The sequence below is a fragment of the Stegostoma tigrinum genome, chromosome 8 (genome assembly GCF_030684315.1).
Source record: "Stegostoma tigrinum isolate sSteTig4 chromosome 8, sSteTig4.hap1, whole genome shotgun sequence".
In the NCBI taxonomy this organism is placed as follows: domain Eukaryota; kingdom Metazoa; phylum Chordata; class Chondrichthyes; order Orectolobiformes; family Stegostomatidae; genus Stegostoma; species Stegostoma tigrinum.
This window is the reverse complement of record NC_081361.1, coordinates 41,374,466-41,394,331: the sequence shown is the minus strand read 5'-3', so window position 1 is coordinate 41,394,331 and position 19,866 is coordinate 41,374,466. Positions and strand designations below refer to the sequence as shown.

The following is a 19,866-nucleotide window of genomic DNA, read 5'->3' as shown; positions in this document are numbered from 1 at the left end:
GTTACTTTTTCTCAGCTCTTGCCATTATGATTTGGAGAGTTATGAGCAATCATAACTGAGTTTAATTAGGAATCATGCATTGTGAAAACACGCTTGGTTTCTATACTGATCAATTACACTATACATGTTTAACTATTTTAAAGAATGTTTGCCAGATTCTGGTTTAAATCACCCAACTTTCATAAATTTGTTCTACTGTAGAATTCTGACATCCACAAATTGTGGGCCTTATGAAAATTTGCACATTTACACAGAAGACATTGTTATGGTGAATTCATATTAATAATTATTGTGGTCTTGATTTTAAATGATACTGGATACTTGGCTTTTTTTTAAAAAATGGTCAGTGAAAGGACATTAGAACTTTTCTTTTAAAACAAACATTCTGCAGACCTGCTGCCTGGGTTTATGACTGTCAGGTTGCAAATTGGTGGCCAACCTGAGGAAAGAAAAGAAGATTCCTGGCCCACTTCTCCTGATTTTGAAGAATCTCTTCTGCATCCATTGTGGTAACTGGACCCTTAGTCTGGTTTGAAACGGATTACCTTCATGGAATCCTCAGTATTGTGTTTCCTGGACAAGATGTATCAGCAAAGATCCTAGACATCTGCTTGTGTTTAATGACATTCATCTCTGTATGCCAAAATGTCAGCGTGACAGCCACATCTGAACATTCCATGTCTTATCCTCTTTCTGCCTTCAAGGACTAAAACAAATTCACCAAAAATGTTTTCTCCCCAAACTACAGCGAGAGATCCTTTTTTATTTTCTCTTCATTCAGCGTAGGCATGAGTGTTTATTTAGGTTACTTAGAGGGGTAAACATTTATATTTTCGTATTCCAAATTAAATTTGTTAAACCAGTTTTGCATCATCATTGAACAATTTTGTTTATAACAAATAAATAAATTTGTGCTCATCAAAGGAACCTGGTTGATGGATCTTTTTATTTTAAAACTCCAGAAGGGAACTGGACTGTGTTGGGACCCAGGTAAAACAATTATGTTGTGATCTGTGGAATAGTGGAACTAAAGCAAAACAGTTCATTTTCCCCTCGTGGTAATAACAACATTCATAAAGATATTAAAAAGTGATTCATGGAGGACACCACTGATAACAACCTCCAAGTAGATTTATAGACATTAACTACAATTTTCCACCTATGTGAATGGAAATAATTTCTAATCCATACCAGGTTAATGAGCCTGGCGTTTCTTGAGTTTGATTTACTACACCGTATGAAAATCAGCACCACGACCACATGAGCAACTTTCCATACTAAGTGTATGATCCCAGAATTCAACAAGCAGTTAAAGGTAAAGACAAGGTGATTACAAATCAGTGCTCAGATCATTTATTTAAGATGCTTTGTTTTGAGACATCTTCCTCTCTATTGTAAAACTACCAATATTCATTTTACAGTGCAAGTCACATCTAGTTGTTGGACATCTAGAGGAATTTGGACTGATGTAAAATAGTCATTGAACATCTTTTCCACGCCTGAAATTCCACTCCAATCTGTCCTGAAGTGTCTTTCAGTAATCCCACCAAGGCCTTCATAGTCTTGAAAAACGTTTATCATTACTTCTGTAATTATCATTAATTTTCTTTCCCATTGTTCTCTAAACTGTTCTAATCATTACTTTTGTTACCCTTGATTGTGCTGTGAAGCTTATCTCTTTTTCCTTGTCAGTCATCAATGTTTAGCCACATTTTAAAAATATTCAATATTTAAATTCTCTAATGATGCTTAGAGCAGTAACTCCATCAACTTAATTTCTAATATTATTCATGTTTGCATAAAAATGCTTTAACATACTAATTGCTAGCGAAATCAACGTCATTTCTCCTTTCTATCCTTGCCTGTTGGCTATAGAATGGCTGTGTTTTTAATTGCTGTTCCTTTTCATAGAGGAACCAGACAGGGAGAGTACTTTTATGCTTTGAACATGTTTGCAAATTTTATGAAAGCTAGCCTATGTTTATCTAGAGAATCATAGTCAACAACTAAAGACTTGTTTAGCAATACAGTGGAGACATTGAAGATGGGATTTACTTGTAAGAAATTAAGAGTTAAACTAAGAAGCTAAGAATGCATTTCAAACAAAAATCCAGCGTCATGAAAGCCAAAAAAGAATTTTGTGGTCCTTGTGTCAGAAACTATTTGCATTTGTGGACCAGAACTGTGATTATAAGTTTCTGCCACAAGGGTACTTTCAAGTTAGTGAAGAAAATTAAGAATAAAAACAGAAATTGCTGGAAAAACTCAGCAGGTCTAGCAGCATCTGTGGACAGAAACAACTGTTCTGAAGAAAGGTCACTGGACCTGAAACATTAACTCTGATTTCTCTCCACAGATGCTGCCAGATCACTAAGTTTTTCCAGCAACTTCTGTTTTTGATTTTCAGTATCTGCAGTTTTTTTTGGTTCTTTGTTCAAGTTGGTTAATACCAGTAACAAGACTTACCAAAGGTTCTTGGCTAACTTTACATGAGTTAAACAGAAATATAAGCATAATAAAGTTACCATGTACTGTGGCTTAAAGGAGATATTATCTAGTCAGCACCATCAATGTGTGAACAATTATTTCACTAGTATTAATTTAATACCGTTAAAACACAATATCTGATTTTTTAAAAATCTATTGTGCAATTTAGTGCGACCATGTTACAATTTTAATTCTGTGTTTCTATACTCCCAGCTCATGGTCTTAATAAGTATATTGGTCTCATTGGGAACATGACCATCACATGTTTGTAATGGGAACAGTGCTGTTGAAAAAGTGCACCTTCTCCAAATAACATCACTGCAACTTATTTTATGATATGTATATTCCTTTGTCAGGTTTGTTTAAGAGAGGCTACATTCAGTGCAGAAAATTACAGTAAATACAGCAAGTAAAGGGAATCTGTTTCCAAACATGAAAATGACATTAATCAGCGCTTACAGACTTAAGGTGATTAAAAGAACAAGGGCAATATGAGAAAAAACCTTCTTATTAACAAAATGAGTACTTTGAATTTGGAATTGTACAGCTTAGTAACACGACGGAACACAGTAGCTTTCAGGAAGGAATTTGATAAATACTTTAAAAGAAATTGCAGGGAAGTGGGACTAAATGGATTGTGCTTTGAAAGAAGCAGAGCAAACTTGATGGGCAGATTGGTCTTTGAATTCTGTACTGTCCTATGATAGGAAAATGAACAAAACAAACATTTCACGGAAACTGAGACTTACCACTGCACTGAGAGTTTCTTGCTAAAAAGGCATTAAAAAATTAAATTACATTACAGCCACCCTCCAAAAAGCCATTTTTTTCAAACTGATAAATACACCATTACAACCATAAACATACAATCATCTCATGTCCTTACAGAAGGACCAGCCCTATGATAGCAATCAACATGAGAATTCCAGCCAAAACACAAATACCAATGAAGACAATGTCGCTACTATCTTGCGTTCTGGAAAGATCTGATCCATCTTCCACCTTCAACTCATCAGAGTTGGAATCCTCAAGATTAACAGCCTGCTGTTGGAGCTGATACTGTTCTGTGTCTGTAATAACGTTGTATGAAGCAGCTTTTCTCTTGAGGTCACATTGCACCTCATATTCCTGGTTGTCTTCCCATGTTCCATCAGAAAACATTACATACAAAATATTCACAAAGATGGTAACATTTCTTCTTCTCTGCAAAGCCAAGACAAAATAGTGACTTAGATTTGTAATATGTATTGCACATGGATTAACTTTGAAAGACATAGGGACCAAAAAGCAACAATGATAGTGATAAAAAGTGAGAATGTAAGTAACCAAGAATTGGGACAGAATACTCAATCTTTGAAGGCGATCACTGCAACAAGAAAGTACTCTATATTATTCAAAATTGCAATTTACCTTACTTACAAGTGGATGACCAATTTGCATTGATTACCTTAATTTCTGCTTCCATGAAGCACTCATTCGGCCAAGAGTAGTGCCACCCTGGGCCTTTTTTATTATCTTGTGAGATGTGGGCATTGTTGATTGACCAACATTTTATTGCCCATCCCTGGTTACTCCTTGAGAAGATAATAATGAGCTGCCTTCTTAAATTGCTGCAGTCCACATGCTTTAGGTAGTCCCACAGTACTTTTAGGGAGTGAATTCCAGTAATTTGACACAGTAATAGTGAAGGAGTGACAATATATTTCCAAGTCAGGATGATCAACTCACAGGTTTGGTGTAGTGTTTCCACATTATCTGCTGCCTTTGTCCTTCTAGAAGTGGTCACAGATTTGGAAAGTACTGTCTCACGATCTTTGGTGAAATTCTGCAGTGCATCTTGTAGATAGTACATACTGCTGCAACTGAGTGTTGATAGTAGGAGTGGACGCTTGTGGACACAGTGCCAATCAGCAAGCTGCTTTGACCTGGATATTGTCAAGCTTCTTGAGTGCTGTTGCATCTGCACTCATCCAGGCAAATGGGAATATCCTATTAAACTCTTGAATTGGGCTTTGTAAATGGTGGACAGTCTTTGGGGAGTGAGGAGATGAGTTACTTGTTGTGGTAAACCTAGCCTCTGACCTTCCCATGTAGCTACTGTGTTTATATAGCGAGCCTAGTTGAATTCCTGATCAATGGTAACACCCAAGCTGCTTTACTGATGATTGAGAATAGACTGATGGGACAGTTATTGGCTTGGTTGGATTTGTCCTGCTTTTTGTATACAGGACATCCCTGGGCAATTGTTGGGTAGATGACAACATTGTAGCTGTACCAGAACAGTTGGCTAGGGTGTAGCAAGTTCTGGTGCACCTCTTCAGTAGTACTGTCAGAATGTTGTCACGGCCTATATTTTAAACAAAGTTTTCCTTTCTGATATAGGTTGACAAGTGATACACACCGTAGATGGAGACCAGACATTTTCCAAACAAGGTGCACATCAAACAAAGCAGGTAGCTGGCAAACCTCACTCAAATGGCAGCAGTTGCAAGGCTAGGTTTCACAGCTCAAGAATCACAGAAGTGTTACACTTCAGAAGAACATTTGGCCTATCATGCCTCCCCTGACTTGTTAAATGAGCATTATTGTCTAGTGCCAATCTTCCGCTTGTTCCCCATTCCCCTGCATACTATTTCTATCCAAATAATCATCCAATGCCCTATTGAAGGCTGAACCTGCTTCTCCCACACTTCTAGGCAATACATTCCAGAACCTGACTACTCACTGAGTCAAAACATTTTCTCTCTTACCGCCCTTGTTTCTTTTGCAAATCACTTTAAATCTATACCACCTAGTTCTTGTTCCTTTTATGAGCAGGAAATGCTTCTCACTATTCACTGCTTCCAGCCAGTTCATGATTTTGAAAATTTCAATCAAAACTCTTCTTCAAACCTTCCTCCAGCTCAAAATCGATCCATTGACCATTACTGTCTGTTTCTTATCACTCAGCTAATTTTGTATTCACATTGCCACTGTCTCTAAATGGCTTTCCTCACAAATTGTTGTGTGGCATTGTCTCAAATGCCTTCTAGAAATCCATTTATACCACATCAACAGTATTACCATCATCTAACCTTTCTGTTACAGTGCAGGTAGTACAATTGGCCCCTGATCATTTCAATTTTCTATAATATACAAACATTGGGCACCACAACATTCTTTAATCTTTTTCTTTCTAGCACTCTGTCTGGGTGCTTCATGAGCAATTTCAGCTGAGCTGGTAAAAGCTTGCTGACTTGCTTTGCCACAGACAACTTTGGTAGGTGTAATCTGGTGGGATGGGGCAGAGAGCCTCAACCTGCTGCAGGGTCTCTTGCAGAGGTATAGGTGCAATTTCAGCCTGAGCTGCTGGAGGCACTGAGTCTCTGACAGAGTGGAGTTGATACGGCAGGCTACTCTGAAATGTTCTCAGAAGACAATTCCTGGGAGTCTGTCTGATGAACAAACAGGACAGATGGAGGTCCTTTGATTACTTCTTGCCAAGCCAGCAAATGAAAGCACCTTTTGCTTGAGTGATGGAGTTAAGGCTTGAGCCCATTTTGGGCAGATACTGACTGTCCTGCTGCACTTGGCTCTCCATGGCTATCATCTCTTAGTCCATACTGAGCCAAGTCACTTGCCAAAGTCACACCATCAGTGGGAACATGGGCAGACTCCTCCATCCCTTGCTTCAGTCTGTGTGATCTCTGGCACCTCTGTCAGCTATTCCATGACTTACCTCCATCTCGTCAGTTCATTTACAACCAAGTCAAGAATCTGTACTAGACTCAGTAAGCGACTGTTTCTCAAGGGCCCTTTGAGTGTTAGAGACCACAGCTGTTTTCACTGTTTATTGCCGAAGGTCCATGCCAGTTCTGTGCTAACCAGAATGTTATACTGAACCTATTCTAGATATGTTATTCACCAAGGGGGAAGTATCTGCAATGGTGTAGAATGGTTTGGAATACCATGACGGTGCTTCCTCGGAGAGTTCAGGCTGTTTCTTCTTAGAGGTGTGCTGAATGGGGGTTGGGAGGGAGAGGTCAGGGGGATGGGGCTCTTCCTTGTATTCCATGGATCTGTGATTGCGATCTTGATATTACAGGGGAAAACATAATGGTTGCAAAGCTGTCACCCTTACCAGAGGTTACATGCTTCTTGTGCAGTTATGAGAAATGCCTTTGAGTTTTTCTCATTAAACAGCTGGACATATTCAACCTTGCCTTCTGCACAGGGCTGTTGCCATGCTCTCTGCCAGCTCAGCAGCCTGTTCCTCGAATGTGGTAAGGGCACATGGTTCATGTATCTCTGCAGTTGTGCACGTTCTCCTGCAGAATATCTAATTAGTTAGTTTGCAGATAATACAAAGATTGGGAGAGTTATGGATAGTGAGGAAGATTGTCAAAGGATACAGCAGGATATAGATCAGTTGGAGGCATGGAAAGAAAAATGGCAGATGGAGTTTAATCTGGACAAATGTGAAGTGATGCATTTTGGAAGGTCAAGTACAGGTGCAGATTATACAATGAATTGCGAATACTCAGGAGTACTGATATGCAGAGTTATCTGGGTGTGCAAGTCCACAGATCACTGAAGGTGCAGCGCAGGTAGGTAAGGTAGTAAAAAAGGCTTATGGCATATTTGCCTTCATTGGAAGGGGCATTAAGTGTAAAGATACATAAATTGTGCTGCGACTTTATAGAATTTTATTTAGGCCATATTTGGAATATTGTACATCCAGTCACTACACTACCAGAAGGATGTGGATGCTTTGGAGATGGTACAGAAAAGGTTTACCAGGATGTTGCCTGGTAAAGGGGGTTTTAACTATGAGGAAAGGTTGGATAGACTGGAGTTGTTTTCAGTGGAATGCAAGAGGGTGAGGGACGACCTGATTGAAGTCTATAAGATTGTGAACGGCATGGATAGAGTGGGAAGTATAAGGCTTTTTCCCAGGATGGAAGGGTCAATTGTTAGGGGACACAGGTTCAAGGTGCAAGGGGAGAAGTTTAAAAGAGATGTGTGAGGCATGTTTTTCACACAAAGGGTGGTGAGTGCCTGGAATATGTCGCCTGAGGAGGTAGTGCTGTAGATCTCTTTCTGTTTGCCATGTAAACTATGGCAAATGTGTGAAATGAAGAATCACTCTTGATCCAATAAAGGTGGATGTAATGAAGTGAGAAAGATTGATTAGACATGAGGCATATGATGTTATCCAAGGATGTGTGACATTTCCATACCATGGCAGGCTTACAATGGACGCAGTCAAAGGAGAAGCAAGAATTTAGTAGACAGTGAATTTACCACTGGCAGACCGCAAAAGATCATTAATTTTCTTGCAACACCACATCCAGTTGTACCTCCATGATGGACAGTGTGCTGATTGCCTCAGGATGGAAAATTGGATGTCCCAATGCTCAACCTGCAGGAGCAGCTCTAGGGATCAATCGCTAAATTTTGGGGCTACCTTCTGCCATCTTCATTATTGGGTGGGATCCAGAATGCAAGCCCCAACAATGGTCAAGTTGCCTATCAAATATAGTATATGAAAGTTGGATCTTGGAAAGTCCCAACAGAAAGGCAGAATTTCTTGGCTGTCCACCAATAAAATTCGGTGTTTTAACAAAGAGTTGAAATGAGACAAAAGAGGACCACGTGCTTCTGAAATAGTATACAAGAACCTGAACAGTAGCTTCATAAATAGCACGAGACAGAGTGGGGAGAACAACTACATAAAGAATGAGAAACAGATTGGGATCAGCACTTCTCAAACAGCAGCCAGTAGACCTACACGAAAAGGGCAGTGACAATGGGAAATAAAACAAATGGTGGAGAGGGAGGCCCAACAGAGGGAGAGTGGACCTGTGTGAGAAAGTTAGCAGTGATAGACAATAAATACCAGCAGCAGAGAACCTCTTTAACTTGTATCTACCCGTCAGAGCTGAAGTGTGATGACACAGGTAAACATGTAGGTGATATATTAGGTATAATGTATTAGCATGGATTGGGGATTGGTTTAACACAGAAGCAACAGGGGTAGGATTAATGCATGTCTTTCAAGTTGGTAAAACATAAATAGTCCCACCAGCATGAACCCTAGGGCCTCAATTAATTACTAACAAATTAATGACAGAGGAGGGAAAGAGTCTAATGAATCTAAATTTGATGATGAAACAAAATAGCTGACAGGGCATTTTATGATGGAGACATGAGGAATTTATATGTTTAATGACTGGTAAAAAAAACTTGGCAGATGGAGTTTAGAGGAGAAAGGTGTGAGGTCATGCATTTTGACAGAAAGATCAAAAGGCAGACTATTACTTACATAGAACATAGAACATTACAGCACAGTATAGGCCCTTCGGCCCTCGATGTTGTGCCGACCTGTCATACCGATCTCAAGCCCATCTTGTCCTACACTATTCCATGTACGTCCATATGCTTGTCCAATGACGACTTAAATATACCTAAAGTTGGCGAATCTACTATCGTTGCAGGAAAAGCGTTCCATTCCCTTACTACTCTCTGAGTAAAGAAATTACCTCTGACATCTGTCCTATATCTTTCACCCCTCAATTTAAAGCTATGCCCCCTCATGCTCGCCGTCACCATCCTAGGAAAAAGGCTCTCCCTATCCACCCTATCTAACCCTCTGATTATTTTATATGTTTCAATTAAGTCACCTCTCAACCTTCTTCTCTCTAATGAAAACAGCCTCAAGCCCCTCAGCCTTTCCTTGTATGACCTTCCCTCCATACCAGGCAACATCCTAGTAAATCTCCACTGCACCCTTTCCAAAGCTTCCACATCCTTCTTATAATGCGGTGACCAGAACTGTACACAATACTTCAAGTGCGGCCGCACCAGAGTTTTGTACAGCTTCACCATAACCTCTTGGTTCCGGAACTCGAATCCTCTATTAATAAAAGCTAAAACACTGTATGCCTTCTTAATAGCCCTGTCAACCTGGGTGGCAACTTTCACGGATCTGTGTACATGGACACCGATTTTCAAAAACCGTGACTCACTGGCTTCCCGACAGGCTCCTGCTCCAAGCTCCCGCTGCTGCTGCAACCAGAAATGGGAATGGAGATAGACTCCAAAAGTGTGCATCACAGAAAAATCTGGGTGTTCTTGACATGAAACACAAAACCTTAGCGTGCAGGTACAGCAAGTAATTAAGAAGACGAATGGAATTTTACCCTTTATTGCTAAAGGTGTGGAGTTTAAAATAGAGAAGTCGTATTACAACTGTACAGTGTGTTGGTGAGGCTGCACCCTGGAGTGCTGTGTACAGTTTGTTCCCCATATATCAGTACTGGGGGCAGTTCATAAAGATTCACTAGGCTGATTCCTGTGATGAAGGGGTTGACTTGTCAAGTCTGGCTAAGTGGGTTAAACTTTTATTTATTGGAATTTAAAAGATTGAGAGGTGATATTACTGAAACATAAAAGATTCTTGACAGCTTAACAAGATAGATATTGAAAAAATGTGTTTCCAGCAGTGAGGGTATCTTATACTGGAGAACATAATGATAGAATAAGGAGATACTAATTTAAAACTGAGATGCAAAGAAATTTCTTGAGGAGGGAATTCTGATCTGTGGAGTCTAGATCACTGTAACTATGTGAAGAGAAGGAAGACAGAGTTTTGAAAATATCAGGCAGTTAAGGGCCCTGATAAGTTTACAGTAAAGAGGAGTTAAGGCCTGGGACAGATCAACCATGATCTTGAATGGTGGGTCAAGCTTGACAGGCTGAAATGCCTACTCCTGCTTCTATTTCTTGTCTTCTCACGTACATGACAAAAGCTTTAAGGAATGTAATTGCACAAGAAAACTTAACCCATTCCTAAGTAGAAAAACCTCCTGTTTTTTGGGCCTGCCATGATATTAAGCCTCAGAAGAGAAAATTTCACCCATTGTTTTTTGGTCTTTTTAAGTCTTGTTGGTCAACTAGATTTTCTAGTGAAAGGACATGACTGACGTCCAATTACCTGGGTCTTTGTTCCACATGCATCAAATCGTGAGATAATTTTGTACACAGAGCCAAAAACCTGAGCAGTACAGTCTTGGTTTCCTAGATAAATGTTGCTTCGACTGAGTGACGGAACAGCATGTGCAGCAATCTGAATCTGGAAATCTGTTCTTGTGCAGCTGATGTTCATTGGAATGACTGAAACAAGTAAAAGAAATAAAGCACAGTTAAATGTCAATAATTCTGGCTGCATCGATTACACAGAATGCTGTACCACACAGCACCTGTTGACTCAGTGGGTAAATACACTTCCTAGTGTGATACTCGGTTGGTCATTTAGTTGGTAAATGGCCTGCTCCAAGTTATCAATGTTGATGATGCTAGTGCTTAGATTGGAACAGCAGATAGTGGAGCCACTAAATTATGGATTTTCACATGTCACAATAGAGTGCTAGCCTTAAATTTTGTACTCAAGTCTCAGAAGTGGAACTTGAACCCAAAGTTTTCTTTCTAACTTAGGGACGGTATGTCATCCTAACTGAAGGATGTCAATAACTGAAACTTTCATTCCCACCATCATGCTTCCTTTGTCCATTTGATATCCCTTTGGATAAATTACCACCCATATCCAAGCATTTAGTGGCTGCTTGCCACAATCAACCCTCCACTTACCACCATCGTATGATACATGGAAGCCACGAGAAGCTGTATTCCTGTCAGCAGACAACACAAATAAAAGTCTGTTCCCATTGGACAGGAGTGAAGAGGGTGAGTTCTGACCACACCATTTCCCTATTAATGTGTCAGTTTCACTTTCTCCATCAAAGATCGCAAGAAAATCATAGTCACAGGCATCTGTCAGGCTGTCTCTGTCCTCCAGCTCAAAATCATTTAAGTGAACGTTGATCCTGTAACCAAGAGGTTGCTGGATTGTCCAATGACAGTTGATATTATTCGGGTAAATATTTGGATAGCGTGGGCTAGAGAAATTCCCTTTAATAGCTGTGAATACTTGCTGACATTCACCTGGGGAAAATGAGACACAAAATATCAATGTTAACCCTTAAAAATATGATCAGCAAATAAGTGGGTATTTGTAAAGTTAGTTACTAAACAAAATGGCTTCTGCCTAGAATTGACAGTGATTTGTTGTGAATCTGTGAATTTGAAAGAATTGTTTTTCAAGCTGGTTATGTTGGTTGATAGGCTGTGTGCTCCCCAAGTCAAGGGAATGTTAAAGGCAGGAAATGTAACATTTTTAAGAACTCCTGATGTCAGCCTATGGGTAACAAATCAGAAATTGGTGCAGTCAGATATTTGTCCTAAAATGGTCTCTAAATTCCTCAGATTCAAGTGGTGAAACCAGGATTTCATCTAACTCTACTGGACCCATAAGACCATAAGACGCCATACTTCCATAAGTGGAAGTAAGGCCACTCGGCCTATCGAGTCCACTCCACCATTCAATCATGGCCAATGGGCATTTCAACTCCACTTACCCGCACTCTCCCCGTAGCCCTTAATTCCTTGCGAGATCAAGAATTTCTCAATCTCTGCCTTGAAGACATTTAACGTCCTGGCCTCCACTGCGCTCCGTGGCAGTGAATTCGACAGGCCCACCACTCTCTGGCTGAAGAAATGTCTCCTCATTTCCATTCAAATTTACCCCCTCTAATTCTAAGGCTGTGCCCACAGGTCCTAGTCTCCCCACCTAATGGAAACAACTTCCCAGCTTCCACCCTTTCTAAGCCATGCATTATCTTGTAAGTTTCTATTCGATCTCCCCTCAACCTTCTAAACTCTAACGAATACAATCCCAGGATCCTCAGCCGTTCATCATACATTAAAGCTACCATTCCAGGGATCATCCGTGTGAATCTCCGCCGGACACGCTCCAATGCCAGTGTGTCCTTCCTGAGGTGTGGGGCCCAAAATAGGACACAGTATTCTAAATATGGCCTAACTAGAGTTTATAAAGTCTCAGAAGCATATCGCTGCTTTTAAATTCCAACCCTCTTGAGATAAATGACAACATTACATTCGCAAACTTAATCATGGACGCAACCTGCAAGTTAACCTTTACAGAATTGTGGACTAGCACTCCCAGATCCCTTTGTACTTCGGCTTTATGAATTTTCTCACCATTTATAAAATAGTCCATGCCTGAATTCATTTTTCCAAAGTGCAAGACCTCGCATTTGCTCACATAGAACATAGAACATTACAGCACAGTACAGGCCCTTTAGCCCTCGATGTTGTGCTGACCTGTCATACCGATCTCAAGCCCATCTAACCTACACTATTCCATGTACATCCATATGCTTATCCAATGACGACTTAAATGTACCTAAAGTTGGCGAATCTACTACCGTTGCAAGCAAAGCGTTCCAATCCCTTACTACTCTCTGAGTAAAGAAACTACCTCTGACATCTGTCCTACATCTTTCACCCCTCAATTTAAAGCTATGCCCCCTCGTGCTCGCCGTCACCATCCTAGGAAACAGGCTCTCCCTCTCCACCCTATCTAACCCTCTGATTATTTTATATGTTTCAATTAAGTCACCTCTCAACCTTATTCTCTCTAAAGCCTCAAGTCCCTCAGCCTTTCCTCGTTTCACCTTCCCTCCATACCAGGCAACATCCTAGTAAATCTCCTCTGCACCCTTTCCAAAGCTTCCACATCCTTCTTATAATGCGGTGACCAGAACTGTACACAATACTCCAAGTGCGGCCGCACCAGAGTTTTGTACAGCTTCACCATAACCTCTTGGTTCCGGAACTCGAATCCTCTATTAATAAAAGCTAAAACACTGTATGGTCTTCTTAACAGCCCTGTCAACCTGGGTGGCAACTTTCAAGGATCTGTGTACATGGACACCAAGATCTCTCTGCTAAGAATCTTACCATTAGCCCTGTACTTTGCCTTCCGGTTACTCCTACCAAAGTGCATCACCTCACACTTGTCTGCATTAAACTCCATTTGCCACCTCTCAGCCCAGCTCTGCAGCTTATCTATGTCTCTCTGCAACCTACAGCATCCTTCGTCACTATCCACAACTCCACCGACCTTAGTGTCGTCTGCAAATTTACTAACCCATCCTTCTACGCCCTCATCCAGGTCATTTATAAAAATGGCAAACAGCAGTGGACCCAACACCGACCTTTGGGGTACACCACTAGTAACTGGTCTCCAGGATGAACATTTCCCATCAACTACCACCCTCTGTCTTCTTTCAGCAAGCCAATTTCCGATCCAAACTGCTATATCTCCCACAATTCCATTCCTCCGCATTTTGTACAATAGCCTACTGTGGGGAACCTTATCGGACGCCTTGCTGAAATCCATATACGTTGAATTTCATCAGCCATTTCCTGAACCACTCTCCTAAACTGTCTGAATTTTTCTGCAGCCTCCTTACATCCTCAGTACTACCTGCCTGTCCACCTAACTTCGTATCATTGGCAAAATTCACCAGAATTCCCCCAGTCCCTTCATCCAGATCATTAATATATAAAGTGAACAACTGCAGCCCCAACACTGAGCCCTGTGGGACACCACTTGTCACCAGTCGCCATTCCAAAAAAGAGCCTTTTATCCCAACTCTCTGCCTTCTGTCAGACAGCCAATCCTCAATCTATGCCAGTAGCTCACCTCGAACACCATGGACCCTCACCTTACTCAGCAGCCTCCTGTGAGGCACCTTATCAAAGGCCTTTTGGAAGTCTAGATAGATAACATCCATTGGGTTTACCTTGTCTAACCTACTTGTTACCTCTTCAAAGAATTCGAACAGGTTTATCAGGCACGACCTCCCCTTACTAAATCCATGCTGATTTATTCTAATCCGACTCTGCGCTCCCAAGAATTTAGAAATCTCAGCCTTATCGATGGATTCTAGAATTTTATCAACAACCGACGTTAGGCTAATCGGCCTATAATTTTCCATCTTTTGTCTTGATCCTTTCTTAAACAAGGAGGTTACAACAGCGATTTTCCAATCATCTGGGGCTTTTCCTGACTCCAATGACTTTTGAAAGATCACAACCAATGCCTCCACTATTTCCTCAGCCACCTTCCTCAGAACTCTAGGATGTAGCCCATCGGGGCCAGGAGATCAATCAGTTTTTAGGTCTTTTAGTTTTTCTAGCACTTTCTCTTTTGTAATGCCTACTATACCCAACTCTGCCCCGGAGTCTCCTTAATTGTTGGGATATTACTCATGTCTTCCACTGTGAAGACTGATGCAAAGTACTTGTTAAGTTCTTCAGCTACTTCCTTATCTCCCATCACAAGCCTTTTCAGCATCAATTTGGAGCGGCCCAATGTCTACTTTTGCCTCTCGTTTGTTTCTTATGTATCCTTGATACCCCCTCCAAGACCTAGCTTCCTCCTTTGTTGACAGAGTTTGCAATGATAGTGGCAACCCAATTAGCATGGGACAAGTAAGCAAGATCATAACTTTGCATAGGCCTGTGGCACTCAACTGAGCAGGAGGCCAGATATCCCATTCTTCACCCATCACACACTAAACCTATTCCCACAACTGTAATACTGACCATAGTTCTATCAGCCCAGTGAGCCAGAGAGGAATCCTGAAGATTTTGTTGAAACATACATGTAGGGATTTTTGGATTCCAGACTGCCAGATCTGCATTGCACTAATGGGACATTACATTTGCAGATATCCTCTAGCAAAATAGTATGCTTAAGACAGCTAACTTCACCTCTCAAATCTTTGAGGCACCTTCTCTTCTCAGGGTGATTTGAGCCAGACTGGATACCTTCCAGGGCTGAAAAAGGCAGCATTTTAACTATTTTGACTTTGCATTATATCAAACAATTATTTAATCAGGATAACCATTATCATGCAGGATAGTTTTGATGTACACTATTTCAGCACCAAGCTTACACTGTGGTCAGATCATTATTGGACAACACTGACTAAATAATCTTGAGTGTGCTAAGAATTACACTGGAAATCAATTTAAGATTATTAGTCAGGCTTCCAGTAAGCTTCAATTGTGTGTGCTAGAATGTACATATATCTATGCACGGCACCCTGTTCTTTGCAGGCCAAGAGAATTTGTTCATACATAGTACCTTATCATTGAGGGAAGGATTATGGTGACTGCCAGTTCCTGCTGCATTCTCCATAGCAATACTGTGACCAATCATAGTCTACCTGCTCTAAGTCTAATCAGCAAACTAGAATTAATAATTAGCAGTTCCTGCTGCATCTCCACACCGACTCTGCCAAATTAATCAGTCTCCTATTCTCATGTATGTAAATTGATGTTACCTTTCTGAATTTGGTTTCTTATGTCAGAGGCAATACAAAAACTTTAACTTCCTTTATCTTTTTAGTAATATTTGAGTATTTACTCTGGTATCGAAAGGTGTACTATCCTGCCTATTCCTCCTAGTTTATTTTTACACTAACGCCTGTTGTAAATGTATTGTATAGTGTGTTATTTAATTACACTAATCTAGGAGACCAAGTGTCTATTTTTTTTGGATCCTTCAGCCTGACAGTCCATCAGCCTGTTTTGGTGAATATGAAAGATTCTGAAGCAGTATAATCAAGGAAAGCAAGAGAGTTATCCCTTTTGTAATGGTTAATATTCAACTCATTCAGCAGCACAAAAAAGACAGATTATCTGTTCATTATGACATTGTCATTATGACAGTTTTCTGACTGATTATGGGCTGCTGCATTTCTTGCATTATAACAGTGACAGTCCAAAAAGTACTTAGTTGGCTGTAGAACTATGTTAGAAACATATTGTGCTTGTTTGACATTAGACCACATATTACAAATGGTCAATTAGGTCTTAAAGAATGGTTAATTATTGAACAAAAAAAAAGTCATGATATTTCACAGTCAAAGACTACAACTTCCAATAGGGAATAATTCTGAACTTAATTAGATTTATTAATGAAATTGGTAAACACAAGGAAAATCTGAAAAAGCTGTCATTTTTGAAGTAGATGCTTTTTCAGAACAATTTCAACTTATACTTTCTTTTATTGAAACTTGGTTACAATATCTTACCTGAAAAATAAAATGCTTTGAATCCCCTTGCACCAATATTGAAATCTGATTTAAAAACAACAAGTAGTTCACTACCGCTGGAGATCATGTTCGGAGGCTTTGTTCCACCACAATAGTGACCCCAGTGTCTGTCTTTCATGCTAGATCCATCAAACAAGGCAACATAGTCAAAGCTACAATCCTCATTGTTTTCCAGGTGAAAGTCATAGAAAACCAGATTGACCACTGATTGATTGGAGACTCGAATAATCCAACGACATTCTGCATTGTTGGGGTAATTATCTGGGTACTCAGGGCTAGACAGCACTCCGGACAGACCCGTTACTACTCCCCCACACATATCTGAAAAAAAATGCTTAATTTGAAACTTCAACTTAAATTGGAAGGTTTGATGCCCATAATTTTCAATTTATTTAATAAATATATTTTTCCCTTATCTAAGTCATTTCCCACACATTTTGTCAAAATCTCAAAGCTGCTCCAATGCTCCCATTTTGCCATTTTCTGAGAGGTATACAATACCAAATTTATTTTCACTTCAATTCACTACTGGGCACAGGACTGACCACAAAACAGGAGAAAGCATGCATGAAATTGTACCTTCCGACTCTATTTCACGAACAACACCTATTTAATGCATTGATTTTTCTAAGAATCCAATATTACCAATTCTAGTACCAATCACACTGGAGATTTTGTAGACTTTGACTAAAGAACAGAAGATGTATGTGTGTGTCTGTGGGGGGAGGCCCACAAGCAACAACTTGCATTTATGTATCAAAAGTAATATCATGAAGCAATTATCAAACAGGATTTGTCGCTGAGCTATGTAAGGAAATATCATGATAGTTGACCAAAAGTTTGATCAAAGAGGTAGGTTTTAAACAGTAATTCAGAGGAGAAGGACAAGATAGAGAGGTGAACAGTGGGAAGTGCAGAAGCTCTGGCTGAGCCTACTGAATGTGCAGTCACCAAACAGTGTAGTATTTAAAACTGGGGAGGCTAATAATGAGGACGAGAGTCCCGAAGACTTGTAACTGCCTGAGAAAAAAAAGTTTCATTTTTGTTTTAAATGGGCAATCTCTTATTTTAAGAGAGTGAACCATAGTTCTAAATTCTTTCATAAGAAGAAACATCCCCTCCATATTTACTCTGTCAAGATCCCTCAGGATCTTATATATTTCAATCAAGTTGCTTGGTTACTCTGCTAATCTCCACTCAACATAAGCCTTATCCTTCTCACCTTTCTTCATAAAACAGCCCAAGATGTGTTCTGTAAGATTTGTCTCTGCATCCTTCAGCTCAAAATAATTTCTGCTCAGTCATTGCAAGTCTGAGCTAATGATAACATATCAGACATTGATGAATGATAGAATTAACATCTCATTCATTAACCAAAGAGATTTAGGAAAAAGAAATAAACAAAGAAGGAATTGAGACAGAGGAGGAATTAAAGAGGGTGAATTCAATATTAAATCAAGTTCAGAAAGAGAAATAAAAGGACAGGATTTTTCAGATGGCAAATTTTCCCACTCACCACTACAAACAGCATTAATGGGCTGGAGATGGGCCTTTTGCTTGAGTATGGGCATCTGTTCTTCACTCAGGCTGAAGTCCCAACTCAGAGTGCCATTAGATTCATTCCGTAACTTAAGTAGTGCCAGTGACAGTGGTGGCCAGGACTGGGACTATGTGTTGTTCCCGGAATCTAAATCAAGGAAGTCTTACAACGGGGGAGTGAGTTAGGCCTGGGGTGTGGTTCCAGATGGATATTCCAGGTAAAAGAGGAAGCAATGCTGGAACAGATCTTGGGGATGGATGGCCAACGTGGAGAGGGGAGTTTTGTGGGAGGCACTCCATCTTCCTGCCCCAAAGCCCGAGCAAGGTGACATGCCAGGATTCTCCTGCCCTTGAACTAACTCCTTTTCAAAATTTAGCAGCAAGTGGCTAATGGTAGGCCACTTAAGGATCTCCATTGAGGTGAGCAGTGGTAGATCAGTCACATGCCCTGGACATGTTCCCTGGCGAGTTTTACAGACATAGCCTCTGCAAAATCGCCAGTGCGATCCTATAAAGTTCTGCCCAAAAATAAAAGTGTGCTTTAAAGGAGAAACAAGAGACACAATGGAAAAGTAAGAAAAAAAGAACATTTAAAAATTTAACATTTTTAAAATCGTCTACAAGAATTCAGAACCTCGAAGATGAAACCTCCCTACTTTTAATTATTCACTTTCTGGCAAAAGAGACTGATTGTTAGTCATTCATAATTATCACATTTTTGTAAGAGTAATTATATTATTAATTGTATGCCAACATTGTAGATAGTTTTAAATCGACCTGTTCAAACATGTTATGACACCCGTCTGGAGCAGTGGGACTTCAACCAGAACCTTGTAGCTCAGACACAGGAACATCTTTACTGTGCTACAAGAGTCTTCAGACTTAACTTTGTATATCAAGATTAATTGGCAAATATAGTGCAAATCCATCATTTTAATGAAGTTGAATTGGAGATTAAGAATGAGAAGGTATTTTGGGAAGGCAACAGAGGGGTGGAACATATTGACCAGTAACCTCTGATCATTGCCATTCAGCTCTTCCTTATTAAACACTGGTGGCCAATTTATACACGAATATTGGTGCACATAAGTCAAACGCTGTTAATTTAACTGGAAATTCTAGGCCATTATTGCTCCAACAATTTCTGTTAAAGCACCGCCCAGCAAAATCAGAATTCAACTGCATCACATTATGTCAAAGTCAGTAATTGTTCACCAATTAGAGGCATTTGATTAAATTTTTAAAAATATACTTTATAAATAAGGATACAAATTGATCAAACCTTTGCGGTATGAAGCAGAGAATCCATGGCTGACCACATGTTTATCTGAGTGGAAAATGATTGACATCACATGCCAAGAAGAGGTAAAGTGAGGTGGAAAGATTTTTCCACAAAATGTACCCAGAAGATTTCCCTCATCCTCGGGCACTCCATTATAGATTTTAATGTAATCATATTCGCAGTAAGTGTGAAATTCAAGGTCAAAGTAATGGAAGGTGAGCAAAATGGAGGAGCCCTCTGTAACAACAATGAGCCATGTACATTTAGTATCATATGGATAATATCCTGGGAAGTTAGGGCTGGAGAAATTCCCATTCGTTGCTGAAAGTATGCCGCCACATTTAACCCCTAATGGGAAAAAAGCAAAAAAATTATGCTTTTCTGTAACATTTGCTTCAATGCTTTCAGAATGTTAATAATTTCACATAAAAAAGGGTCACAAATTCAATAATTCAAGAGACAACATAGCAGTTGGTGTAATAAAGAACCATTCAGAAAGACTGCAGATTTCATCCCTTTTAAATGAAC

At 40.0% G+C, this 19,866-nt stretch overlaps 1 protein-coding gene across 3 annotated transcripts in view; it reads right to left on the bottom strand.

Annotated features, from left to right (window-relative positions):
* Positions 1–996: 996 nt before the first annotated feature.
* The window catches only part of cdcp2 (CUB domain containing protein 2), a 31,455-nt gene continuing 12,585 nt past the window's right edge, over positions 997–19,866 (bottom strand). For 2 of the 3 annotated variants that reach the window (XM_048538820.2, XM_059647816.1), the window contains exons 2-6: positions 19,339–19,686; positions 16,497–16,838; positions 11,116–11,469; positions 10,463–10,641; positions 997–3,690 (exon numbers count right to left, since the gene is read on the bottom strand). In XM_048538820.2, coding sequence (XP_048394777.1) covers positions 3,370–3,690; positions 10,463–10,641; positions 11,116–11,469; positions 16,497–16,838; positions 19,339–19,686 — 1,544 coding nt within the window. In that variant the 3' untranslated portion in view covers positions 997–3,369. The remainder of the gene's footprint in view (positions 3,691–10,462; positions 10,642–11,115; positions 11,470–16,496; positions 16,839–19,338; positions 19,687–19,866) is intronic. The other variant, XM_048538821.2, reaches the window with a different exon arrangement.